General features: G+C 40.9%; 2 protein-coding genes across 8 annotated transcripts in view; both read left to right on the top strand.

Moving 5' to 3' along the window:
• Positions 1-7: 7 nt before the first annotated feature.
• Positions 8-10,664, top strand: zdhhc16b (zDHHC palmitoyltransferase 16b). 2 transcript variants are annotated; one of them, XM_084342681.1, is made up of 10 exons: positions 8-237; positions 3,678-3,975; positions 4,056-4,250; positions 5,589-5,677; positions 5,779-5,807; positions 5,934-6,067; positions 6,663-6,748; positions 6,855-6,978; positions 7,063-7,133; positions 7,925-10,664. In XM_084342681.1, the coding sequence occupies exons 2-10, from the start codon at positions 3,706-3,708 to the stop codon at positions 8,025-8,027; spliced, it is 1,101 nt and encodes a 366-aa protein (XP_084198807.1). In that variant the 5' UTR covers positions 8-237; positions 3,678-3,705; the 3' UTR covers positions 8,028-10,664. The 2 variants fall into 2 exon arrangements, with proteins under 2 accessions (XP_084198807.1, XP_084198806.1); XM_084342680.1 differs by lacking the exon at positions 8-237 and having other exon boundaries at positions 3,428-3,975.
• A 2,416-nt stretch (positions 10,665-13,080) lies between these two features.
• Positions 13,081-27,977, top strand: part of mrtfab (myocardin related transcription factor Ab) — a 45,408-nt gene continuing 30,511 nt past the window's right edge. The window contains exons 1-3 of one of the 6 annotated variants that reach the window (XM_084341591.1): positions 13,081-13,259; positions 13,905-13,966; positions 18,096-18,281. In XM_084341591.1, coding sequence (XP_084197717.1) covers positions 18,110-18,281 — 172 coding nt within the window. In that variant the 5' untranslated portion in view covers positions 13,081-13,259; positions 13,905-13,966; positions 18,096-18,109. The other 5 variants (XM_084341593.1, XM_084341596.1, XM_084341592.1 and 2 more) reach the window with 5 other exon arrangements.

Raw genomic sequence — 27,977 nt, 5'->3', positions numbered from 1 at the left:
TCAGTATTTGACCCAACAACGCTACATTGTTCTTAAAAAAATCGACATTCCTCCAGCGGTCCACCGGAAGACGTGTTCGTTCGCTACAGTTGAGTGAAACGTCTTTTAGATAGACAATCTTCGTCAGCACCGCCACTCTTTGCTGTGGTTCTGCAGTGGGGACCTTAGCTAAACCTTCCGCCTGACCATGACCTGACCGTAGTGCCAAAGGCTTGTCCGCCCAGCTCACCTGACCAGGTACAGTATTCCATTGACAAGTGTGGTCGGGGTGTGTGTAACATAATTATTTAAAATGCCTGGTAACATGGGCAGGTTGAAGGGGTCTGGAGGCAGCTAGCAGCTAGCTAGCGTTAAAGCATGACATGTTGTAGCTAATGGGAGGAATGCTTTCATCTACTGGCTGACAACATTAACCACTTGGTTAAATGACTGAATGGTGTGAACTGTCTTAATGTGGACATTTGTTAAACTGTTTCGTCTCAATCGTCTATTGAATTCTTCAGCCCCCTCATTTCCTGATAACATCTGTGTACTGAAGAAGCAATATAGTACATTACAAAGTAATACAAGATGTTTATATAATAGTATAACCATGATCTGGGTGTGACTGTTGGTGCTATCACTCAGTATCTAATCCGAACTATAGGTAGATTATATAATAAGAGGGAAAAATGGTGACCAAATGGAGGGAAAATATGTTAATTTCACTCAGTTAACCAATTAATCTGCAGATTATTTTTCTCTATACATAAAGTAAGCTGAAGGTGACATCCTCTCATGTCTTGTTTACAGTATAAATTGAGAAGACATTAAATTGACAATAACATAAAGCATAGAAACCATCACATTGGAGAGGCTGGAACAGGATATTAACCATTTTTGCTTGAAAAATGATTGACAACAGTGCCACACCGAACTGTAATAAATCCAAAGGAAGTGTTTTCATCTAAGCCCCATTTCAGTCTGCCTCATGCAGTATGTACAGTGAGTGAGTACATCGGTTTGAACAGACATCCAGAGACATTAATTTGTTTATACCTGGCCAAGTTTCAGATTTAATAATCAGTAAAAGACAAATGCAATAGATCAGTTAATGTGGTCAGAGTAATTGAAAACTCTAAATTAGTGATTTTAATGATTAGTCAATAATCGATCAATTGCAGTTTAGAATATAACCAATTAAAAATCTATTAACTGACCATCAGAGATGGCCACAAATACATCAAACATGATCTGTTACAAATTACAAAAAACAGGCAGATCGAATATATCAACATTGAAATACAAAATGCCAGTATGAGAAAATGTTTTTAATTAAAATCCAAGTAATTTGTAGTTTAAGAATACAAAAAGACATTCTATATAATACTTTTATTATTACTGTTTAGCTTTTTAGTAGCTTCAGAATAAACTGGATTTTCTTGAGCCAGTTGTTGAATAGCCTATCCGTTCATTTAATTCCTAATGTAACCTACTGGGATTTTGCATTGAACATAAGTCATATCGATGGTTAAAACAGTGTTTTAATGGAAAAAACATCCAACATATTACGTATATTATAAATGATTAACCAACAATCGATTGTTAAGGCAGCTGGCTATCCATTAAAAAAATCAAAAATTGCTGTTAATGCTTGTGGTGATTGATGAATTAATATCTTCCCTGTAAAATCTCAAAAATAGTGACATATCAGTAGCAAAGTGCCAGAGTGACGTTAGCCTTCAAACTGATTTCCAAAAAGTATTTATCTGCTACCACTAAAAAAGGATGTAGATCTTCATTAACTAGTGTTTTTGGATGATTTAAACACATTATTATTAATTATTATTATTATTTTACTGAAAGAAGATAAATTAAAAGTAAAAGTCAAGCAGGCACATGTTCCTCCTCTTGGACTCAGAGAGAAAGACAGCAGGGCAAAGTAAAGCTTATTATAGTGAGACACACAGACAGTGATCGGCCTCGCTCTAAGACCAGAATTAGGGCAGCGGGTTGCCATAGAGACTGTGGTGCCCTGCTGTGTGCCACTCTCTCATGTTCTTACTATCTCTGCCAGGTACAGGACATGCAAATTAATACTGCGCCTTTTAAAGGTCCTATTTATTCAACAACAGCCTGCCTGTGTGACGAGCAGAAGTGTTGGCACATTTTTTAATTGATTTCCTCTTTCTCTCTCTTCTCTCTGGTTGATCACAAAGAAAAGGTAGAGGTCTCGTCTGTACGGAAGCACATTTATGCCAGCAACAACAAAAAATCCTGAAATGTTTTGAATGACAATAATATTCAAAAATGTCATACTTAGTCAAAATTATGAGACTGACAACATTTTCAGAGCTGTGTTGTACGGCTAGTCAGAATCTTGTTTGTCTTACCAGTCAGTGTGATTGGGTTGGTCTGAACTGAACTCAGTAACACCTGCTAACATTTGACTTTTGTCTTCAATGTAAATGTGCACTGTACAATCTGCATTCACTCCCAGGTCAGAAGACTACAGTTACTGATATTTATCATCTCCACCTTCGATTGGCTGTAATGTTAGCAACATAGCGTTAGCTAGTGTTAGCAACGTCAGGTAGCGCACAAACTGCCAGCCACTTGAGGGGGCAGGTGATTCGAACAACAGCTGAGTTGTAACCTGAATGTAATGGTAGGGGGAGAGGGAATGCCACATTTGGTGGCTGAATGTTGTCGTTGCAACGTGACACACGAAGGGAACAAAAATAAATCCACAACAGGGAAACTTGTCCACTGGCAATGTGAATGGAGTTAATCACCTGTTTCTGGCAGGTTAATCCACATTTAAAGGATTAACCTATACACTCATTTCCATACATTTGTGTAGAGTAATTACACTAATGTAATTAAATTAAGTTGGTCATGATTTATTAATGTTGTATCTTTCACCTCTTAATGAAGATGGATCAGTGTCATCATTTGCGGTGTTAGACCGCTTATCGCACGTGCACTCTTTTACTGTATGTGTGTAAAACAGTAATATGGATCAAAGTTTGCAGCAGTGGATAGTCAAGAAGCAGCTGATAGCAAACAAAGGGGGCAGATTGTTTCCAGACCTTACTGTTACTGTCTACTAGAGGTCCCAGGTTGGCATCTCTCATTACTAATGCCATGCTATTTTGGAGAACCTGAACAAGCCTTATCAGTGTAACCAATACTCACTTTCATGAAATGATGCCCTGGATCAGGTAGCCACTTTATTTCCCTCTTGAGACATTCACCCCTTTGCATTTCCCTCTTACAGGGTTACCACTCTGCATCTCCCCTGCAAGTTTCTAATAGGTTTTTGGCCTGGAGATGTGGATTTGCCTTGAATTATTAACGGGAGAAGTTTATTTGTAGGAGCTGATGGGCGTAGCTCATTACCTGATAGCCCCAGTTCCTGTTTTCTTTGAAGGACACATGTCACACAGAAGACGCCGTCACCAAACTTTAGTAATTTCTAAGAAAGGGAGCACTCTCAGGCTGTGGAAGTCCCTCACGCTGACTTCTGCCTCTGCTCTTGTATCTTGGCTCACTCGTCATCAAGTAACTTCACTTGAGATGACCATGGAACCCTCAGCGGCCATCAAGCTTCGCTACGAAGAGCTTCTGTTTTACGCAGCCTGCGTTTCTAACTGTTGGTGTGTGTGTCTGTGTGTGTGCGTGTGTCTGGAGGGCAGAGTGTGTAGGAGAGGGGGTGGCGGTGGCATGCGTATGAGCAGCAGCTGGAGGTGGCAGCTCTCCCGGGCCATGCGACTCGCCCTGCGCTGGTGCCGGCTGTGCCGCCCGCAGCGAGGAGGCCGAGGCAGTGGAACCAAGCCGTGGATCAGCGGCAGGTTCTTGGAGCTGTGGAACTATAGCAAGCTGCTGCTCAAGTCCTTGTACTTCAACACCCTCAGCAACTCGGACACTCTGCTGGACTGCGCGTTTGAACCCGTCTACTGGATTGTGGACAATGTGACCCGCTGGTTTGGAGTGGTGAGGGGCTGGATTTCTATTCTGGATGCTTCCACAGTCCCAAACTGTACTCCTCACCCTCTCTTGTTTTTCCCTCTCAGGTGTTTGTCACTCTAGTCATACTGCTCACGACCTCAGTTGTAGTCATCGTCTACCTGTTCGTCCTACCCACAATACTCAGCGCTTACCCTTTGCACTGGGTCGTCTGGCACCTCTGCTGCGGCCACTGGCTTCTCCTCATGGTTGTCTTCCATTACTACAAGGCCACCACCACTTCCCCAGGACACCCACCCAAGGTACTGATTCTTCATAAGCTGACATGGTGTAGCAAGATTTCTACTGTGACTGCTGTCAGCTGCAGCTCAGCTAAAGGAGTGCCACACTTTGTTTACATTAGAGCTGCAATGCTTATTCAGTTAATTACAGAAGACGAGGATTCGGGAACTGTAAAAAAACAAACACTTTGTGTTCTGACTTTTTTTTCACAATTCTGATTTTGCTAGATTTTTTTAACCACATTTTGACTTTAAAGTTTTTTAAACAGCAGCCCTAATCCTCTTCCATAGTTAACTGATTAGATGGTCGAAATAAATCAAATAACCAACTATTGGGTTTACTGATGCAGTCATAAACATTTGCTTGTTCCAGCTTTTTAAGTGTGAGGATTTGCTGCTTTCTTTGTTAGTTGTGACAATAAATGAAGAGTCTTTGGGTCACCTTTGGCTCTGGTAAATTGTGATTAGCTTTTTTCCCATTTTTAACATATTATAGACTAAACGATTTAAGGGGAACTATGTAGTTTTCAAGATGAAATTCAGACTTTAATATTTACAATATTAGTGAGGTAATAATACAAACTTAAGCGATAGTTATTATTTCCATAACTGAATAAACAAGCTGTTCTCAGAGGAAAACAAGGTTGAAGTTTGAAGATAGAACGGTGGCAGGTTCTGCCAAATATAAACGTAAAAGTAAAATAGGTATGAAACTGTGTTGTCCTTTAGGTCAGTTTGTTTATTCAGATTATTCAGTCATGAACATGAATTTGTTTAGGCAGAAAAAAATCATTCAATGATGATCTTCTCCTCAGATTAAAATGTTTTCCCCAAAACTACATACTGCACCTTTAGTCAATTAATTGCAGCCCTAGTTTACATGCTGGTTGACATCACATGTCAGCTTAACACAAGGGTCCTTAACAAAATTGTGAAACTAAAAAACAATTATTCTTGCCCAGGATTACCGCCATATACCAGTTTTCATGGTATATCGTGATATGAAAATGTTAGTGTACAAGTGTTATTTAAAAAATAATATTTAAAGTTTATATAAAGTTTAAAGGATCTGTTTTCATTCTGTTGAGGGTCATTGTAACTGATATTATAATTATTATCTTCATTGTGTAATACTGCACATGGTGAAATGGCGAAACCCTGATATTTTTGAGAGGGTTATTGTACTCTATTGTACTACTATTGAAAATCTCATACGTTGCAACCTTGTGTTTTGCATTTGTTAAAGTTATTTCACTAGTATTTTGCAGATAAAAGGTCTATTTTTTCACTGCCACAAGGTGAACACTTCTTCCAATAAGACATTTCTACATCCTCTCTGTTTTTTTATGTTTATTTCAGGACAAAATTCATATTCCCTCAGTGTCCATCTGTAAGAAATGCATCACTCCGAAACCGGCCAGGACACACCACTGCAGCATCTGCAACATGTGAGATGATCACACAATGATGCTCGTATACAGAGTTTGTTTATTTCATTTTTTAAATGATTTTTAATCATTCATGGTGAACTGTCTCTGTTTCATTAAAGGTGTGTTTTGAAGATGGACCACCACTGTCGTATCCTTCTAACAAGTAACACATTAAAAACCCAAAAGAGAGTACATGAAAAAGAAATGTTACGTTACTTTTAAATTTACTTTTTAATATCCAACCTTGTACAAATCGAACTGAACATGCTTCCAGCCTGGTTGAACAACTGTGTGGGCCATTTCAACCACCGCTACTTCTTCTCCTTCTGCCTGTACATGACCCTGGGCTGCATCTACTGCAGCATCAGCAGCAGGGACTTGTTTCTGGAGGCCTACAGCGCTATAGAGGTGAGGCCGGATGAACTGAAACGCTGCCATCATCAGACCTTTGAACAATAAATGATTTCCACTTCTGCTGGTAGACTCTTGGCCACCTTATTAACCCCACAAATTAGACATTAGTAGATTAATGTTCTTTTTTCTTGAGGTTCGTCCAGGTGTTGTTAGTGGTGCGAGTTTAGGTGAGGAGCTATAGCTTCGTACCGTAGCACCTGCTAGACGGTAGTAAGAAGGCAGAAGCTGAGCTCAGATGGCTAATGACAAGCGAAACAGGAGACTTGAACAGGATCTTTTCTTTCTGCGCTGATATTTATCGGATCCAGGATGGTCTTGTCTCAAAGTTGATTGTGCACCATCTGGTAAACAAACAGCTCTAGGATTCGAATACCAATTACTTTGCAAATTGGATGTCCTGTGCAACCAAAGATCACTTAACCAGGAACAGGATCCAGCATGTTAGACTTGTAATTTTACCCATATTGCAAGTGGCCTTTTGATCCTGAGCCAAAATGACCTCAGAAAGCACTGAACATCCTCAAATCAGACCTTTAGAAGTGAAATATATACACATATATGATTCTGATATAAACACTCTCTCCTTCAGAGATACTATCAGACCCCTCCTCCAATGGAAACCTTAAAAGAAACCACTGCTCACAAGTGTGTCATCTTCCTCTGGGTGCTGACCAGGTAAAAAACACTTTACTACATGCAGCATATTCCCCCTGTTTACATATCAGGTGAAGGCTGACAACATCATGCAGACAGGTCAAGTTGTAATGTGTCCCCCCTGCAGCTCAGTGGCAGTCGCTCTGGGAGGACTCACACTTTGGCATATCATACTCATCAGCAGAGGAGAGACCAGCGTGGAGCGACACATCAACCGTAAAGAGACCAAAAGACTACGGGAGAAGGGCAAGGTACATGTGCACTTTAACAAAGTCAGTATTGGATGTGTACATTTTAAGACAAAAAGCTTAAAGGTTTCTTCTGTTCTCACACAGGTGTTCAGAAATCCATATCACCATGGTAACATAAACAACTGGAAGTTACTGCTTGGTGTAGAAAAAAGGAGGTGAGTTCAGTTACCCATTGTTTAATATGGAGCGGCAGCAGTGGGAAATGTTGGGCTTATATTAGCAATAACATAATATATCCCAGATATGTTGTAAAGATAGTAACAGTAAACAGTGCAGCTGCTGTTATGAATGAGACAAAATTCCTTTAGATTACATGCACGCATTCTTGTGAATACCTCGGGCATGTGAAGGCAATCTGAATCCGGGCAGGAGTGACGGACCCCGCCACTACAAATAGAAACTACATAGAAACTATCTAGAGAGATAATTACAGAATGTAATACATGGAATGGCTGTTAATTAAAGATATGATATTTAGTCATTCTTTATTAAAAGGTCTGAAAATGACAAGGTCTTTTTATATATTTTGTTGAGTTGTGTACTTACATTCTCCCAAATGTTTACAACAATGTTCAACCCAGAGAAATCCCCAAGTTTACTCAAAGTCACAGTGCGTTTCATTGGGGAAGTGAACAAAGAAAACTAAACTTGCATCGAGAACAGAGGTCTCCTCCGCAGATCACTGATTCAGTCAGGTTGATAGACGGGAGTAAAGATAAATCCACTTTTTAATCTCAAAAGTTAGGGAGTAATCTCTGAGAACAGCTTGTTTATTTAGTTATAGAAAAAAAATCATATTTCTGAGTTTGTATTATTCCCTCATTAATATTGTAAATGTTAAAATTTTGAGTTTGAATTTCTCTAAGTAAGTATGATTCAGATTATTTTTAAAACAACCTTGTTGTTTCTAGCCATAATTCAGGCTATTTGTCCTTCTGTTCCTCAGTCATTGGTTCACACGGGTCCTCTTGCCGTCCAGCCATCTGCCAAATGGAGACGGCATCATGTGGGACTGGACTTTCTCCAGAAGAGATCCCATGGCCATCTGATCTTCACCCTTTGAACCATACCAAAAAACTTGTACCACCTATAACCTGCATTTAGACTTAAAGCAGCGTGACTCTTGTCATACTGATGAGAGCAGCTAGAGACCGCTCAAGGAGAGAGGCTCTCTCTTCATGTGTGTGAGCTGCTGCTATGATCATTTGACAAGGAAAAAGAAGCTTTGTGGCTGCACATCAGAAAAGAGTGTTTTTCTGCATTAGTATTTGCACTACTGGAAGTGTGAACCACATGGATATAACACTGACGATTCACCTTTTTAGGATCAGTTATCATATCTCACCTGTCGCCAGTCGACCTTGTCCAGTATGTCTGCCTGTTGATCTCACCACCAGCCGGTTTCACCTTGCGACTGCAGCGCTGAGGACTGATTAGAATAATAACTGGTGCTGCTGGCCGGCATCGTTGTCGAGACTAAACCTCTTTTCCTCTCTCCAGCTCATTTGTAAACACTCAGCAAAGACGTTTGTGAGTTTCATGGACTGAAAATCTAAAACCAACCCTACATCCGCTTTTGACCTCTAATTGTGTAAGATAGAGGGATGGATAATGGATAAGATGGTATGTGCAAAGAACGAAATGGCATGTTAAAGGTGCCATGTGTTTTCAAACATCAGCACAGTACTGTACACTGTACACTCATGCTAAACTTTAGCATGAGTTGTTGCCGCCATCTTATTCTTATAATGCAGGCTTTTCCTTATCTTTGAGTTCTTGGTCACCCTTTGTTGAAATGTTTTTTCTTATTCTGTTCTTACGAACTACCAAGCGCGCGTGGCACTCGAGAAAAACAGTTTTATTTTCATCACCTCAAAGTGATCCTTCAGGTATTTTGATGCGGGGTTGTATGTGGTACTGCATCCCTAGTCAGTGTATTGCCTGCAGTAGATGACCATCAGCTCAAGCAGTACGCAGCACCAACAGGGTGGCATTGTACCGCTAAACGGGACCGACAGCAAGATGCATTTTAGCCACCCATATCCTTTTAAATGTATGCTGTATTTTGAACTCAGACAGCCTTTTCCTCTGGGACTACATTCCCTAAATTGTACAACATCCGTGTTCCTACATGCCTGCCCTGCATTACGCGGCTGTCTGACGGCAATGTAAAGCACCAAGAATGTTCAAAATATAGCGAACACTTAAACAGATACATTTATTGTTAGGTGTGCCTTTTTAAGTGGCTAAAATACATCTTGCTGTCGGTCCCGTTTATCAGAGCGATGCTCCGCTTCCCTGTCGCTGCTCCTCCACACGGGGAGAGCTGACCGTCATTTACTGCAGGTAATACACTGAGACAGAGACCTGAAGTATCACTTTAATGCTGATTTGGTAATAAAAAGAAATTATTAAAAATTCTCATATTGAACTCCTATTTTGATTGCATAAGGCATAATTGATTTATTTGTTATAAATATTTGAACACTTCTGACCCACCTGTGACTGTATCTGTTCTCTGGTCACACTAAAAAGCTCTTTTCCTTCATCATTCGTGTTTTCACTTTTTTCCTTAAGGTTCTGTGCTCTTTTGTCCTTTTCTGTCTGCGCACCGTGCACGCTACGCATCTCCAGCCTTAGCCACCTTTTCTCAAAAAGTACAGGGAAAAGCCTGTATTATTAATGTTTCAAGTTAAGACTACATTTCCCAGATACTGTGCGAGGAAAATATGATAGTCTTTTCTGGTTGGCCTTAACTATTTCCATCAGAAACTTTACAACTTTATCCTATTTTTGCTTATTTTCTGCGACAGCACCACCTTACTGACTCCTGCTGTAAGGCAGATTTTCCTCAGTCTTAACAGTCTGCTAAGAGGTCTTTTTTTAAACACTGTTTTAATGTGCCAGCTTCAGTGTACTGATGGTTCATTAATAAGAAAATGTAAAACAAAGCACCATTAATGAATGATGCTGTACTGTTGCCTGACTCCATGTTTAGAGTCGAGACATCATCCGTCTCTGAGAGGTCTTTAAGATTTCATTGTACAGGTTGTTCATAGTAACTGTGTTTGCGTGTCTTGGGCTGATGACAAATCCAAGTGTTTCTTAATGTGAGAAAGCAAGTCAGGACATCAAAACATATTTTCGATATTAATTTCCAAAAAACGTCCTGTGATACTTTGCTACTGTGCATGTTTTTACCTGCAATGTTTTTGCTGTTGTTGTGTTTTGGGGAGCGTGTGAGAACCATCAGCTGGTGCTTTAGTGCCGAAGAGAGCGAACAACCAAGAGTTTGATTCACTTTTTATAAAATTATGTCTTAAATCTTTCCCTTACTTGCCAGTTCAAGTACAGAAAACAAAACCCTGGCTCACTGGATCATCTTTAACCTTTGTTTTTTTGACACTGAATCAGAAATAGTCTTGTGCCTTGTTTGGTTTTTCAGCCTTTAAAATGAGGCACTTTAAACAAGTGAGGTAGGCACTGTGAAATGTACATTTTGAATTCCCACCGGATCATATTTCATACCAGTAACTCAGAAATGGATGAGTTGGATCTGCTGTAGTTGCCATAGAGACATGATGTACAGCTGTGATATCATTTGTAACCAATGGGAGCTGTGCTCCAGTTTGATTTATGTTTCTGTTTTGTGTTTTTTTAAATAAAGTACCTGTTTGATATTTTAAGCGTTCCCATGTTCATGTGGTAGGAGTGTGCATCCCTTCCTTGTAAGACGATCCGACACACATCGGGATACATGGGCTTCGATAGGATTCAGGGAAGATACATTTTTATTTAAGGACGATTTAGTTCGATAGGATGTAATCTAATACAGTTCCTACCATTTAACTAATCTAGTCATTCATTTTCCATTATGAATTAAAATAAACCAATAAAACTGGCAGTACTTGGGGAACCCCTGGTCTTTTATGAAGTATTTCTGATATATATCGCTCTTCTACAGAACTTACAAATGGCCTTTATTTTCCTTCTTTCTTTTTAAATCCAAATGTCTTCCAAATTTTAGATTTGATGGTGCACTGTGAACCATGTCGGTGTGGTCAGACATGTTTTTGTTTATCCATCGCAAGCATGGATCTAATGGCAACGGAGGCAGTGCGCTAGCGTGACATGAAGTAATGAGAGTGTCGATGCAGGGCTCGCACATTGATGTAAAGGCATCTTTAATGTTCAAAAACCAATTTCTAATTTACATCGGTGAATCTCTGCACCCCTAGTACCTGAGTAAATGTTACCACTACTACTGCTACTACAGCCATTATACTACTACTCTCACGTTTTTGAGAGTTTGTCAGTTCTGTGAGCTGCTGATAGACAGTAGAGGAAGCGTACTGCTGCCACACAAGAAAAATTAAAAAAAACACTATCACCTCATAACATGAAAACTTTTCTTGTACAAACGTGATAGGTATCACGTAATAACACGATCATGATAAGTATCATGTAATAACCTGATAATTTCTCATTGATCAGCTGGATACAAGCAACCCAGCACAGCTGGTGACAGAAATCTGTCTACATGAAGTTTGCCTTTGTTAGTCCTCTGATCAGACAAGAACTATCATTCTGATTAACAGGGGATGAGGTGAAGGGTGGGTGAAATAATTCATCTTTAATGAGGAACATATTAATAACATAACCTGCAATGGACTCCAGTAGCAGAAACATTCAGTGCGTCTCCCCCTGAAGAGAGATGCAGCGTCAAACTGGCAAAGAGAGACTCACAGTTTCTTTTCGGAAAACCAGGACCAGAATTTAAACCACCAAGCGAGTGGTTCTAACAGAGTGTGTTAACTTGTGACCTGAATCTAACCACTTGACTAGGAACAACCTCTGCAAACCAAAAAGTCAGTTTAGTCTAACATTTATGAAGAAGACAGGTTCTAATTGTTCAACACATTTAAAAAAAAAACCTTCAGATAGACCTGCTTGGAAGTTTTCTCCAGAAAGTAAAACATTAACGGCTGTCAGTAAAAATGTACAACATGCCTTCTTTCACTGTTACTTTTACTATTTTATGGACAACTTGGATGCATATGTTTCTGACACTGTTAACCCCTGATTGTAGTAAATATCACATACATACTTGGAGGTAGAGTGGTAGTACTCCCACCTTCACCATGTTTATCCATGTTTTGTTGACTACTCCGAGTCATTGAAGTATATGGAAAAACAGATAAGAAGGCAAAAAAACTATACACATCCATATCCATCCATTTTTTTTTCAGTTATTTAGTTTTGTAAAAATCCTCTCTTATCTTGCAGTATAAAGGTATTTCTTTTATCTGCTGCTTATCTGTGTCCCATCTGTAACATCATCACCCCCTCTGTTGTTTGTATTGTACTACTATATTTGTATGATTCCCTATCTTACTTTGTACATTTTGTCTCTGTTAAAATGCCATATAATTCAAACAAAAGTTACTCTGAAGTGCTAAATCCACAGATAGAGTGTTATTCGTTGTAAACATTTACCAACCTCCACATCTTGGTGCTTTAACTCTTCATCATGAAGTAAATGTTGACTGCACAATGTAATGGCTTGTCCCTTAATAGGATGCTACTTTTGATACTTACATTTTATATTAAGACTTTTAATCAAGCACTATTCATATGGGTGAATTTCACCTTCAACGCGATGTCTTTACTTTTACTTAGTATGACTTTTGGGTACCTTTTACAACACACTGCCTTCATTGCTGTATATGCTGTTAATTGGCTGTTTGCAATAATACAGTGACAATTTGTTCAGCAAACATCACACCAGAAACCCTCAGGGATGCAGTTAAAGGCTCTGTTTACTTGACAAGTAATAATGACACAGAGTGAACTTGGTTTGCACCAATAGTTTTGCACAGTGAATTACCTACCTGTAGCTGCTGCCTCCTGAAGTACATGCAGTTGGCCACTAGATGGAGACAGAGACTGTGCAGGGGGGTGTATGTTGTTTACTGTGCTGCATACATCTACCTTTATTTCATTTCCTCCGTTATTCACGTTAAATACTACACATATTATATTGAAGCCACTACAGTATCTGATACACGCCGACATGACTCTGCTGCACTATCTCCTCCTGTCACAGAGAACTAACTTTAGTAGTAAACTGGTTAGAGAGGTGTTGTGAAGGAAGTGGGTCTTTGCGTCCCACGCAGAGGAGGGTTTTCCGGTTAAAGTTTCCTTTGTGATTCGGAAGTGGTGATGTGATGCCAAAGCCGTTTATCCTTACAGACACAACACACAAGTGGCGACCATGAAACGTAAGCGTGAATATGTACATTTAAATGGATAGCGTCACAACATTAGCTAGTTTTCCCATCAGAGAGCACCGCGGCGTGACAGGCAGGAACTACGCTGAGCAGCTAGCTAACCTAATGTTTAGAGTTGGGTTAGTGGCTAGCAGATGTAGCATGCTAACGGCAGCTAGCTAACTTGGGGTGTCTGCAGTAAACAGGGATGACGAGAAGGTTTCAAAAGTAGCCGGCGTTAGAAATGAGTACGTAATGTTGTAGTTGGCAACCTTTCACGTTCATAATTGGTGCTTGTGTCCGATTTTACATCGTAGCTTCAGTTAAACCTGCGTGTTTTCTGTTCAGGTTAACTCCCACCCCAGACAAGCTAACAATAGCTTAGCATGTCTGTGTTTTGGACAGTGACAGCTGTAGGCTGCTGCCCCATGACATCTGTGGAAAGGCCTCCTGCAACGTGGATTCACCTAGCCCATATAATCCTTTCTAATAATTTTTAACCTGCTCAATAGCTCTGCCACACTGATAGAAGTACCGCGGCTCAGCATCATAATCCGCAGAGTAAAGGAGCAGAATAGAGAGAAGGGTTTGGCATGGGACGAGATCAGATATCATTCATCGCCTGTTGAACCTTTGCTCTTTGTGTTTTCTCAACAGAACCGTTCAAAGCTCCGTCCTGCTGAAATGGGAAAACGCCCCGTGCTGATTTAGTCATACAGGTAAGAAACGTGCTGAGTCCCTATCGAGCCTAGCTTACGACAGACGAGGTGGGAAACATCCGTAACCCCACTGCTGCTCACTGAGAATGGGTTGTAATTGTTTTCAAGCTGTGTGATGGTGATACAGAGCAGCTGTCTGTCTCTGTGTATACCTTTTGTAATTGTGATTCATATCTGAAAGGCTAGTGTGGGCGTGCAGAGAGGAATGCTGGAGTACAGAGTGTCTCTCTTCAATGCATTGCACCAGAGCAGTACACACAGTGCATGTCAGAACAGCAGCCCCTTCTTGGGAAAGTGAGGATGAAGCAACTGATGTTGCAGTGAGCATCTCTGGAAACTCATCTCTTTAATTACTCGTGTTACACCTGACATTGAGGTTGGTGTAGAGTCCCGGGCCCTGAGAAACTGAATTGTTGTGTACGCCACAGAGATATAAAGCCAAACATACTTTCTGATGTCTTGTTGATGGGAGATATACATCTCAAATATATGAAGAGGCAGAGATCACATGTTGTCTTGAAGCCACGTCAAACATTACAATGGTTGATTGCACTGTTTTTAATTCTACGATAATAATAACTGTAGATACTAGCAGTACATTATCGAGTACTAGTCAAGGTACAGGCTACTTTCTCATCATACTGCAGCAGCCTGACCCTTCATTCTCGATTTAATGCTGCACTTTAGCACTACAAAATTTCACTGTCATGTTATATCCTTCCCTTACCAAACCGGTTTCCTGGTTTGTTTCTTTCAGCCTGACTGGAAAGGCTTGTGACTCCCTTCGCTAGACTTGTTTTGACTGTTAACATCAGTACCATGTGATATCAAGCTTATATTATGAACAAGAGGAAATGTCCATGTGCACCTCCAGTCTGTATGCGTTTGCTGCTGGATTGAGGTGAGTCAGATTAGCAGATATACGAGAGAATTTGCTCACCCGTGCTGTCATCACACTGTAATGTACTTGATTGGTGGATATCGGGTGGTGTATCGCACACACGGTGGTGAAGATGTATGCAATTCCAAAGTAAGGTATCAAAGAGTATTTGTATTGATGGCAAAACTCTTTCTTTCGTTGTCACGAGTGCTTATAACCACATTTGAGGGATCATGGCAAAATTGTGTATCGGCTGATATCAGAATGCTTTTCGTTGCCAGTATCAGCATCAATCCTAAAAATCAAGTATTGGCCAGTCTCTGATGTTCACTACAGGCCAAAAACATTGAGAAATGTTGCTGTTTTTGGTTTTTTAAATCTAGTTTAAAAACACAATATTTGAAATATTACCTTTTGGAAGGAAGCCCATTTGCCTTTATTCTGATAGGTCTGCAGATATTCTTATATCTTTGTTTTAATTTATATTCTGTAATAGCAAGCATTACAAAAGGTCACCAATGTGTTAAACTTAGCATGATAACACTTTCACACATCCTGAGCCCAGCGACAAGCATACATTTAGTGTGTCATGTGGTTAGTGTGCCGCTATTCAGACACATGTGTGTGTGCTGGCATTGTGAGAGAGAAGAGTGACATCTCAGACAACACTGCCTCATTGTTTTCAGGCTCGCTGTGCAGCAATGACAGAATCCCCATCAGAACCCCTCGGCTAGGAAACACATATTTGCACAGAGAGCAAGAGAGAGATCAACACACAGCGCAGCAGCAGCAGGCGGGCCTGCTTTTGTAAACAACCGTTAGTGATGTGCTGCCCAAGTTACTGGGCCTGTTCAGTCCAGGGGAGGGTTTTCATGAAGGAAGAGAACCAGTTACACCGGGCGGCTTACTCCAGTAACTCTGGAAGAATCCGTTCTGTTAAGCAGGCGTAAATAAATTTGACCCTGGTTACAATGGATGCATATCCCTCTACAGCAGGCTGATCTCAGACAGGTTTGTGTTCACGTCACTCAGATTAACCAGTTTGTATTACAGATGTACCTGTCAGTCTGAAACATGGTGTTCCTCAGTAATTACTGCTGTGCTGTGCACATCAATATTTTGGAAAAATAAGTGGCATTTCAATGTATGTAAATACAACTGGGTTCGATATTAAAGAGTATCAAACTTCCCAATATGCTACTAGGATTTAGTTTCTTTCTAATTGATAATATTCCTTTCTCATAGAAGACATTTTGACTTGTAGGAAAGGCAAAGGTGTAATTAATTAAATTAATGACGGCTGAATTCCATTTTCTTGCTTCAGTTTCAACATCCGAGTATTGTGCATGCTGACCAACTGACAGCACGACTTACTGGGACACTTGAATAGAACCGAGTCGTTGTTAATGTCATTAGTAACACGTCCTTTTCCTGCTATGACAAGTCACAATGTCAGAAATGTCAAAAACCACGACAGCTGTGCACAGTTTCAAAAAACAGCTAGAATTATAAATAGAATGAGAATTAATAGCAGATTTGACATTATGCTGTCTGTGTATTGTGTTGCAGAGATATCTACTGAAGTTAGCATGCGAACCAGCTAGCCCGGGCCTATTCTGGTCCAAAGCTCCTGTGCTAGTGGAGTAAAAACCAACACTCTCCAGGTCCCGAGTTCAAAGTCAAAACCGCTAACTGAGCAAACTAGCTAACAGCAGCTACAGTTAGCAGGAACTTGTAAATGTACATTCATTTAGGGTATTGAGGAGAATTCACATTATTTATGCTGGACTGGGTCCTATAATGACACGTTTACAAGGAGAGGGCTGCTACAAATGCAGCCATTGCAGCAGTTCAAGGTGTCAAGAGTCTGTACTCACTAGTGGTTTATAATGTGCTGCCAGAGTTTCTCTGTGGCTTTGTCTGTGTTAATTTATGTGTAAAATGTGCTGCTATGTGACCATCAAAATTTCAGCTTTCTTTTAAGGCTCGAGGCTTGAGTTCGTCTGAATTGCCTGTAAAGATGTTAAGGCTTATTCAAGTCAACCTTTTTTACAGTAAGCCCCATTTCAACTTTCAGCTGAGCCTTCACAAACATTCACATCTTTTATAGCTTCCTTTATGAAATGCCTCCAGCTGTGAGGCTTGTTGAAGTTGTTACAAGGGTTAAATGTATGGAAATCACTCTGCGGTTGTTAAGAAGTTAAAAGAGGGGGAAAAAATCCATAAACAAAGTTGAGTCTGTCCGAAGCAGCGGCCACAGCAACAGTTGTAAAAGCTCAAACATGCAAATTCTTCCCTGATGGCGGATTTTAATCCCCTAGCCTACAGCCCTGCATTCTTCTTCTTCCCCAGTTGTTTGTGTGTATGTGAGGGAGACAGACAGACAGACAGACAGACAGGGAGTTAAAGAGAGGTCTTTAGTTTCCTGGGAGGGAACTTTTTGACTTGTTGTAGCTTGTAAAACGGCCCCGGGTTGCATTTGGTTTTTTTTAATTCAATGACTGGGTTCAAAACTCGACTCTGATTGGCCAATACAGACAATCTGAATATGCAGCACTTTTTCCTGATAAAACAAACCCTTTCTGGGGAAATACACTGTGAGACAGATGGAACAAAGGAGGAGCTAGGCCTTCAGAAATTAGACCCAAGGGTATCTTTACCAAACGTTGCCACATTTTACTAGTGGAAAAGTACAGTATACATACTTCTAGTAAGTATAAACTGGCTCAGGTGTTTTGTTGCCACACTGCTCAGGCTCACAGTAGAATATATGGCTTATTTTACTTGTACCATCTTTGTATTTCATTCCTGTCCAACTGGCAAATGGCTAAAAAGACACCAAACAATGAAAATACCACAGGTTGACTTTAAAATGTTATAGACTGTGATGCTGCGATGACTGTTGATGATTGAAGACAAACATCAGCCAGCAGGATTATGTGCTCTGTAGCTAGATCATAAGCTGCTTACCTGTCAGATAATGAAATGCCAACTCTGCATCAGGACTAAAGTTTTCTAAGTCTCGAGTCCCCAAGCTTATTCAATAATGCATTTTCTGACTTAGATATTAAGATAAAACTGAACAAAATCCATAGCATGTGGTGGATTATATATTTTACTGTTATTTAAGTATTACTGTCTGCACCTCAAAATAAACATTTCCAGTTCATTCTCAGTAGCTGCCGTCTACATATCACATGGAGTCTTTTGATGAGTTATCAAACTATTAATGTCCGGTTATTGCTACAGGTCTCTCTGTCACCATGGCAACGCTACACCCACAGAAAGGGGAGGAGCCTAGTCCTGGCAGCATGGAAGCCTCCAAGACGCCAGGTTTGGCCCCGAGCCCGCAGAGTGAGGCAGTGACCAGTGAGCTCCAGGAGCTATCCCTTCAGCCCGCACCCGACCCGATGCCTCTGCAGGAGAGAAAGAATGGTGAGATCATGTTGCATGCACACGTTTTGATTTTCGATCACCATGCTTAATGCCACATTTTGGTATTTTCTTTGTTTTTGGATGGATCATCCTGGCTCAATTTTTTTGCAGCAGAATAGTCCAAGAAACAGTTGTAAAAACTGCTGTTCAGTGTTTCAGCTTTGAAAAAAGCCCATTATTTTGATGCAAATCTATTTTTGACTTGAACACTGCTTAAAGCAGATGAATACGGAAAACCTATTTCAATGTGAAAATGAAAAGTACTTTACAGAAGCGTTTTTTTGGATGTTTTCAAAATGTTACCAGTCCACACTCATCTTCCTTCCTTCTTCTTTGGTGGTCAATCACAGCCATCATCTGCCTGGTTACTTTTCGCCATAGCATGTTAAACCTCCGTTCTTGCAGAAGGGGCTTCATTCAGCGATAGCCCCTACACACTTTGAATGTACAGTAAAAACATCACTCCGCAGACCTTGTAGGCCAACACTCCTGCCTCCAGCTCATGTAATATTTTGGCGGAGCACTAGTCATCCTTCACACAGGTGGCCTATTTCCAACATGAATTCCTCTCAGCTAAAAAGCGTGTACGGAGAACATGTTACATAAGTTGAGGCTAAGTAGAAGTGGGGAAGAAACACTTATCTGAGAGACAGAAGTTAAATGTCAAATGTGTCTGTACGTCTTGTTTTTGTCAGTGGAGAGCTTGCCTCACTGCAGAGGGTGGTACAGAGAGAGAAACATGAAGGTTTAAGTACTAAGGTGAAGCTGTGTGTGTGTGTCTGTGGGGAGGGCTGTGTGTGGTGAAGCCTCTAGAAAGAAGGGAGTGAAGAAGCTGCCGTACCTAATTGGCTTGCTCCTCTGCGCTGACCTCTTGTTACACTAGATTAGACTGTGCTGCACGTCTGCTGTGTGTGACTCTGAAGGCCTTTTTTTTTTGTGTCTGGAGTTAGCGCAGAGCTTAAAGCACTTGGCTCTCTGTGCAGAGTGACGTGCAGCAGCTTCCATTGGTTTGAATCACAGTGGAAAAATTGACATCACCGAGTTTATGTGTTTGGTTTGTTAAGGTTCACACAGCCAAATTACAACTGATCAAAGCTTATAAATGACAGTCACAGAACTCAGAGATGGCGTGTTTATTGGACAGGGTTTTGTTAGCATGGCTAGCTCTTGGTGATGGTTTTAATATAATCTGGCTCAGGTCTGTCAGTTGAGCATAAAAACCTTTTCTGCTGTCATGTAGTAGAAGCTGGATATGGGCATATACAGCTGAACTGATACATTGATTCAGTCAATTATACAGCAACTATCGTGAAAAACAATTAATTGTTAATAAGCGTGTACCGAATAGTTCGAAGCAATTCATAACGTTGACATTTAAATTCCAAACCAATCTTTGATTTGTTTTTATTTTCTTTTGTTTGCATGTCTAATGATTCATTTTAATGTGTTATTGCAGCTAATACTAATATTGTTATGAATATACAATTCGTAGAATTAGATTCCAGTGATTGCTGGAATCACTCCATTCAATTTAAGCATTTTATTTTATTCTGATTACTTTAGGATGGTATGGTCAAATTTTGTAAGTTGAAAATCTCAATAGAAGCTTTGAATGTAGGAAATGACATTTGGTACAGCCCTGATTTTTAATAAGTCATTCTACGAGAAAATATGACAGACATTTTCTTTCATTCTTGCTTCTCAAATGCGTGGATTTGTGGCTTTTCTCTGTTCTATATCATTCTGTTCATTGGTACTTGTTTTTTTAAACAAATCTCGATTTGCCTTGTTGAAAGATGTGATACATGCTCAGTATCTTTGGATTTTTGACTGTCTGACGAGGTATTTGAAAGCAAAGTTATTTAAAGCAAACATAAGTTCAGTTTGCAGTTAGTTCTTGCTTCGTGTTGTTATGTTTTTCTCCAAGCACCTGCAACTGCTGGCTTGCAGATGTAAACAATTATGTTTTTAGAGCTATTAAAACCGGATTCAAGTTATTTCCTTTCCTTGTCAGTTCCCACTATAAAAAAAAAAAACACACCAAAACTGGGTCGATAAAAGATCAAGACAAACAGTTTCTGTTGGTTTGTGGCAGCTATGTATGATCAGATAGCATCTTTCTCATCTGACCAAGTTCAACTAAACTGCTCTAAACACATTTGCACCATCAGTTAGCACACAACTAGAGGCACATAATATAGGGTGCGCACTGGCATGTGCTACTCAAAGTCTTTTAGTAAAACAAAGGCTCCAAATGTTTCTGCCGCCGAGTCTGTTTGATAAGCTGAGATATCAGAGTGTTGGTCAGACCTGATAATGGAGTAACTGTTACTCAATTTCATAAACACACCTTGCATTATCAGCCATTGTTCCCAGCTGGGCGTTGGCCGTCTCGTTTTGTGGAGACGCAGTTGGTTGACCCACTCTTGATTTGTCAGGCGAGTAAGGTACTGCAAGGTTGGACCAGTAAATGATTTACCTTCTTTAGGGTGGGTTCAACAGTGGCAGAGAATAACACACAGTGATACATACAATAAAAACAGTATAAAAAAAGAAGTTGAGGCACAGTACAGCTAGAGTTAACCGTGCACTGCAACGTAAGAAATAAAAACAGAAGAAACTTAATTTATAATACATGAACAACATTTCAAGAAATGTTTACATCATTTCAGAAATGTTTAAGAATGGAACTGTGACAAGTCATCACAGGACCATGTTTACCTCACTGAAACACACAAAGGCTCACTCTTTCTCACACACACATAGCCTCAGGCCACCACTCCCAATTTAAACAACCCCTGCTCTCGTCCCGTTCCTTACACACTTCATTCTGCTAGCCAGAAGCAGACATGTTGCTGCAGGCACTCCCGTAGCTCAGCTTACATGAAGATGCTTTCAGAGCTCTGGAGAGATGCATCACATGTGACTGCATACAGCTTGGGCAGTGAAACAGACTGGAATGCCCCTATAGTAAAGCTTATCAAAGCCTTATCTCTGACAACAGGTTATGCAATGTGTTTATTGCACAAGGTTCCTTCCTCAGTCATGGCCAAGTGCTGGGAGGTTTATTGTTAAACAAACGTGCAAGTATAAAAGGGAGAGGTGAGGCTGAGGATCCGGAACAGATGTTTAGGATATGCATTGGTGTGCATGCGTGTCTGTGAGAGAGTTAGCTGTGATTCTCAACATAAAGGCTGACACGACAGAAAATCATCTTCAAAGCAATTTACATTTCTTGTTTTCCATCACAAACCTGCCTCTCAATTGTTCCACTGCAAACAAAAGCCCCGTGAAAGCTATGATAATGTGACTGAGATCATTCAAAACTTGAAAAGAGGTGGAGAAGCTAGTTTGAGTGTGGGAGTGTGGGCTGCGGCGGCAGCAGCAGCAGCAGCAGAAGAAGAAGGAAGGGGAAGAGGAGAGGAGGGGGAGGTCATGTCTGTAATGGCAGTATTGCATAACTTCTCAGAGAGGGAACAGAAGGAAAGCGAGGGAAAATGGAAAGCAAGAAAGGAGGGGGCGTGTTGTATTTTAGGAGGTGAGGCTTGGCACTAGCTTGTTTTTCTTTTTCAGTTTTTTAACTTCCAAACTGGCTGAGAGAGTGCAGAGGAGTGACCCAAAGTTTGTACATGGGAGTGGAACAGAGGTGTAGCCACAGAGGGATTGGAACCATTGGGTGTTGTTATTCAAGGAGCAATAAAGGGGCAGACACACACAGACCTACACACGCCCTCGCTGTTGGGGCGTGCACACACTTGTAGACAGACAGTCAAGAGAAAGGGAATGTGAGGTGCACTACTACCTGTGGAGTATCAGCTGCGAGCCGGTGAGAGGAAAACATGTTTTAATGTGGCTTCTTCTGTCACTGGAACTTCTCTCCAGCCTTCTTTTCCCAATCCCTTTTTTATTCTGCTTGTGTTGGGAGTATGACTCGCTAATCTTGCCGGGAGGGTGAAGCTTTCCCTTCAGCATGGTGCAGAGGGATATGACTATCCAGTCAGGTAAAGTCCATTTGAGTACGCCGTCTTGTGCTTTCACGTCTCTGTCTTGTCTTTTAGAAATCGACGATAATGATTAAAAGTTACCTGTAAAGTAAGCTGGGCTTTGCTGACTGCAGGTGTGGTGTGAGCTGTTGCATGTGTCAGTAAATGTTAGGTGTGTTGACACTGCGGTCTTAAGTGTTGGTGCCCTTCTGTATAAGATGACGGCTGCTCTGCATTGTTCGCTGCAAAACTTTAACTCTGACTTCAGGCATTCTTTTCTGTACACATAAACCATTAATATCGAGCAAACATGGTCGCATTTAGGGTTGAAAACATGATTTATAAAAGTTTATTGAAAGTAAAAAAGTTAGAAAAAAAAATTCAAATCTTTTAACAGAAGATTTAAAGTGCAAACTTCCAGATGTTATGAAATGGTTAATGATGTAGAGCCTGTACACAGTTAAAGCAGTTGTTTAATCAGTCTGGGTTGGTGGCAAATACATGTAGTATGTAAATGTAGATTCCAGGGATGTACCTTCGAGGCTCCCCAGAACAAAAGCGAACAGGCGGGGCAGTGAGGCCAAGTTTGCGGGGTCTGCACTGAGCAGAACTGGGTGGATGAAAGTGTTGAGAAGGTGGAAAGGTCAATGCAGCTGTCAACTGTCCATCCAAGGCACTGCTGCTCCCCGAGGACCGGCTCCAGGCCAGGGGCCAGGACACGGTCAGGGCTGGAGAGTTGGAGGTTAGCTGAGGGTGGAGGAACAGAGAACACAGCCCGGGCTCACTGACGGGGACTTGTCGGGGGAAAGTAGGTTAGAGGTGTCACAGACTCCGCTCCACATTTAAGTGGAAATGACCCACTCATTTCATGTCGGAACAGATTGTTCCAGATCGTAACACAGACTACGGCTACGACTGCCAAGACTAGGCGGTAGATTGTAAATGATAAATGCAACGAGGCAGTGTTTTATGTGTCCTCAGGAAGCCAGAACAGTGAATTGTAATCATGAGCCACTGTGGCAAGAGAGCCTGCAGATTTATTTTTTGTTTACTGCAGCTGATTTTTCTGATTATTACACCTACAACCACTGATAGGGACTAATCAAACCAGTTGGCTGCTGCAGTGTGAGGCTTACAATGAAACCCTGCAGATTCTCGTGTTGCAGAAACACAGGCAAGTTAAAATCAGCTGGCCAGACCATGAATATCAGACCCTGACACTGGAATACTGTGATTTTTATTGTTTTTTATTCATGTCAAAGTGACAAAAACAATCTTGACTGTTAAAAGGAACATCGGCCAGCTCGGTTGCCACTGGGAGTTTAAGATTTTTGAAAAGTGGAAGCATGTTGGGACATCTTTCAGAAAGTGGTCTAAATGTGAACAGAGACAGCGATTCAGACTGTGGCTTAATGTTGGATGAGGAGCGGGTAAGCTCCAGCTAAAATTCCATCAGTGAGGTTTGGGATTTGGCTGACTTCATCACCCAGACTTGTAAACATAAAGCGATAAAGATCACGTCCCTATGCGTCCCCACCCTTGCATAATGACAATAGATGGGCCGTAGCTTACTGTACACCACAATGTTGTGCCATTAGTGCCGGTCTCTGCTCGACAGGCGCCAGAAACGATCAGTTTGCCCTCTGAAATTAAAAATGCTAATGCAATCTGATCCCACACAGACAGACGCTTTGCTGCTGGGCAGCATTTAAGATACGATAGCGAGATATGTAGCCTGGCCGAGGCTAGCCTAGCCCCGCAGTGATTCAGGGAGGCTGGCAGTACTGTTATGTAACAGATTGGGAGGCAGCCAGCAGCAGAGGCCCCACAGCACTCTGTCAGGCTGAGAGTAGGAGGGGAGAGGGAAGAATGAGACAGAGAAACTGATAGATGGCAAGAAAGAAGAGAGAGAAGAGAAGAGAGTGACGACATGTAAAATTGCATTAAAGAGGACCAGAGCGTTGAAAAATAAGACCATTAAAAGTTCTGTAGAACAGGACATGGGGAAGGAAGGGAGGGAGGGGGGTTACGTTTCAATGTAATCCAAACACACAGCTGCAGCAAACACAATCCAGCTGTCTGTCTCCTCGCCTCTCTGCCTCGCTCTGTCATGCTATTAGATAATCTCCATATTCCCAAGACAATCACATACATAGAAGACTTACAGTCAAAAAGAATACCAGGTGATTAAACGAAAGACAAAAAATAAAACGCGTCAAAATTATTATACAGGTTAAGATTAAACTGCAGCACAAATCTCAGCTTTCCAGTACCATAATGAAACAGGCTGAATCCAAACAGCAGGTGACCAAATGTCTTTGGCTGAATGTAAACAGCTTTCAGTCTAATAAACATACAGGCAGAAACATATTTATGCAACTGAAGCAAGTTTTGCGAGAGGTCTAAATCTTAAATGTGTCCACACCACGCACACACCCACAGACTATGCATGACTCACCAGGACTCACACACACACACACACACACTCAGACACACAAACACACACACACTCAGACACACAAACACACGCACTTTTCATCTCCCGTCACTGTCGGGACCTGGACATGCACTCACAGGCTTTGGTAGCCGTCCATTTTCACAGTGTGTCCTGACAGTACGGTATTTCAACAAGCACGAACACACTCACATCTTTGATTTGCGATCCAGTAAATTCCTGTTAGATAATGAGAAGCAAGCGAGACTCGCTCAGATTTGTAGCCTGAAGCTAAAGAAAAGCGCTTTATCAGCTTTGTAGGTCTGCTCGTAGCAACAGGAGCATGGTGACTGCACACCCACAGGTACAAGCCCACTCACGTAGCTAAGTGATGTTTAAAGACACACACACAAGCACACACACGTGCAGATCTTATACCATGCACGACTTGAGGGCATGTAAGCCTGCGACAGTCTAAAAACATGCATCATCGAGCAGCACATTTTCCCACAAATATCATACTATGTACATTTAGAGGTCTGTAAACACCTGAATACTGTGTTTGTAAATGCATGTATGATGTGGTGCATGATTAGAGCACAGCTGCAGCACACACTCACATATGCACATGTATAATCAGTGTTGTGGGTAGAAAGACTTTGTGTATCATCCTGTTCAGACATGCTGCGATTGAAATGTGTTCAGTATTAATTAGACTGCATTGTATGGCAGGACGAGCTGTACTGCTACAGCTTGTTTTTGAAGGGGGTGATGAAACGGTTCAGGTTTCTTTTAATAAAGGGTGATTTTGTAGCATAAATACTGTACTACTCTGCCTTAAAAACCAACTCAACCCAACATTATCCGCTGCAGAACCTCTACTTTAAAATATGCAAATGAGAATTAAAAGTTCCTGCTGCGACAGTTACAAACCTGATGCTGCTGGACTATGTAGTTTTGGAGAAGAAATTCAAACTCAGAATTTATTTACAATATTAATGAGGTAATAATAAAAATCTACTACTCTTTGAAGCTAGAAATGTGGCCAAATATCAACAAAGTAAAACAGTATGAAATTGCGTTGTTGTTTGTTTAGTCAGTCATGAAAACAAAGATAGTTTGTTTATTTTGCGACGCTAGTTAACTGTTGCATCTGAGATGTATTTAAGTACCTCATCCCATTAAAATGCAATTGTAATAATCAGGCACGTTTCCTAAATCATTTTGTTATGTTTATTATTTTTTATGATTTTATTTTTTTGGAGATGTCATGGTTTATAGGATAATGTGCAGTGTTGATAATTCATGGCTCAAAGTCCCAAACATTCTTAGTAAACATTCTTTTTCAGACATTGTTTAACCTTATAGATTAAATTGGGCTCAATTTTGACTGCTTTTAGAGTGTTTTATTACTTTAGACTGGGCGATAGGAATGTAACAGTATGAGATTTTTTTTAAAAAAGTGGTTTCGTAAGATCTTGGGGTCTTGGGTTGAAGAAGCTAATATAATTTCACAAAATATTTTGTCCAGACAAACATGAAACTTGATATAAAAAATGTCAATATATTAAGCAAATGTACATGCTACAGTAACTACCAATCAACCAGTAAACTTTTTAAACATCATGGAAATTAGTTGTTAGGAACATCCCTAGCTTAAACAAACAACCACACAAACAGAAGACATGTATCCTCTGGTTGATTTAGTCTCTGCCTCATCGACAACTCAAATTGCTCTGCCGTTTCTGAATAATAGAACAGCCATTAGCCTGTGACTCACCTGCTGACACAGAGTGTGGCACACTTAGCGTTTCCTGGTGAATGTAGCAGAGGTCAGTGCAAGCTAACCGGAGTCTTGTTTTGTCACTAAAGTGACTCAGATGCCACGCCATGTGCAGACGAAAATTCACAGCTGATGACAGCATCAGGTGGAAGCAATGTGGGTCATAGCTGTTTCAAGATGTACTTTATTTGGGACATGTGTGAAATATATTTACGAAAACATTAATTTATTTCTCGTGATCTGACAAAGCCAAGATTAATACCCAATAGTTTAGTCTGATGTCCAAGTGAATGTGAGAATTGAGCTGCATTTCTCCCACACAAACAGGAAACTTTGTTGTCAACAGTAGATTGCATCAACAGTGTCACCAAATTCCAGGGAAAACTCAGCTCCTGTCTCGTCAGTTTGTTACTCTCTTACTCCGAGAACACTGCCAGCAGTGTATACCCACTGTCAGACCAGACTGAAGAACACAGCTGTCTGTGCTCGCATTGAAATGTTCATGGTCATCAGGGACTTGTCATAATCACAGTACCTCCTCATTCTCACCTTCACATGCTCTCGACAAAGTGTTTCAAGTGTTGTCGGTGTTGTGCCTTTGTTTCTTAGCTTGGTGAGAACATAGCCGGCTTTCAAGTTTTGTGTCTCTCATATGCTTACTGTGAGAACAGTCTGTCACAAAGACAGGATAGGTTATCGGTTGGATGCATCAGAAAGCGAAAGACTTTTTATCGTGAACCAGATCTGCAAACACCACGAGTGTGTATGATATGTATAGTACATTGAAAAATTAGGTAATATTTAAGTAGATTTCTGTTTAAAATGAAAAATAAGAATAGAAACCAGTGTCCCAGTTAAAGGTCAGTGTCTAATAAAAGCACTGTCATTTTGGTTGCTGAAGCAAATTAACGGCCAGGCTTTTATTAGATGTATAAAGGGGGAAGGCAGGAAGGAGAGGCCTATAAAACTTGAAGGAAAACACCAGAAAAAACACACGCATACATTATCAGAGTGACTTTCTCATATCAGGCCGAAGCACTCTCTGTCCCACACTCATGCTGCACACATGCCCTCACTTCAGCTTTGTTGTCTTTATTTCTCTTTTCTCTCCTGATTTGCTTCGACAGCCTTTCTTTGCAGCCAGTCTACGCCGGAGTCTGTTGTTGTAGGACTGAAATGGAAGCCAGTCGTAAACGAGAAAAGAAAGCAGTGTTTCCCCTGTAAGTGGGGCAGGAGGTTAGGGGGTTCGTTACATTAAAAATGATTTTCAGATGTTTCAGTTATGTAACAGTCTGTTACAAAGCCGTCATCCCTGGTTCTGGTACTCAGTTTTTCCCTCTGTCTCTTTCTCTGCCTGTATTCCTCTCTGAAAATATCATTTGCTGAACGGGACCTCACCTCCCCTCCTCCATCCCTCCCTCCCTCAGTCCTCCCTGGTTTACAGTGAAGGCTCATGTTACCAGATGCTAACAGCTGCCAGCTGGTCTATGCCTCTG

The sequence above is a fragment of the Pagrus pagrus genome (genome assembly GCF_965226575.1).
Source record: "Pagrus pagrus genome assembly, chromosome: 21".
Taxonomy (NCBI): Eukaryota; Metazoa; Chordata; class Actinopteri; order Spariformes; family Sparidae; genus Pagrus; species Pagrus pagrus.
This window is presented reverse-complemented; position numbering and strand designations above follow the sequence as displayed.

Bases quoted from the DNA above. Each gene is read 5' to 3' on its own strand.
- zdhhc16b (XM_084342680.1), top strand. From the start codon at position 3,559: ATGACCATGGAACCCTCAGCGGCCATCAAGCTTCGCTACGAAGAGCTT. The intron at 6,979-7,062 runs GTACATGTGCAC...GTTCTCACACAG, and splicing joins GACTACGGGAGAAGGGCAAG to GTGTTCAGAAATCCATATCA. The intron at 7,134-7,924 runs GTGAGTTCAGTT...TCTGTTCCTCAG, and splicing joins CTTGGTGTAGAAAAAAGGAG to TCATTGGTTCACACGGGTCC.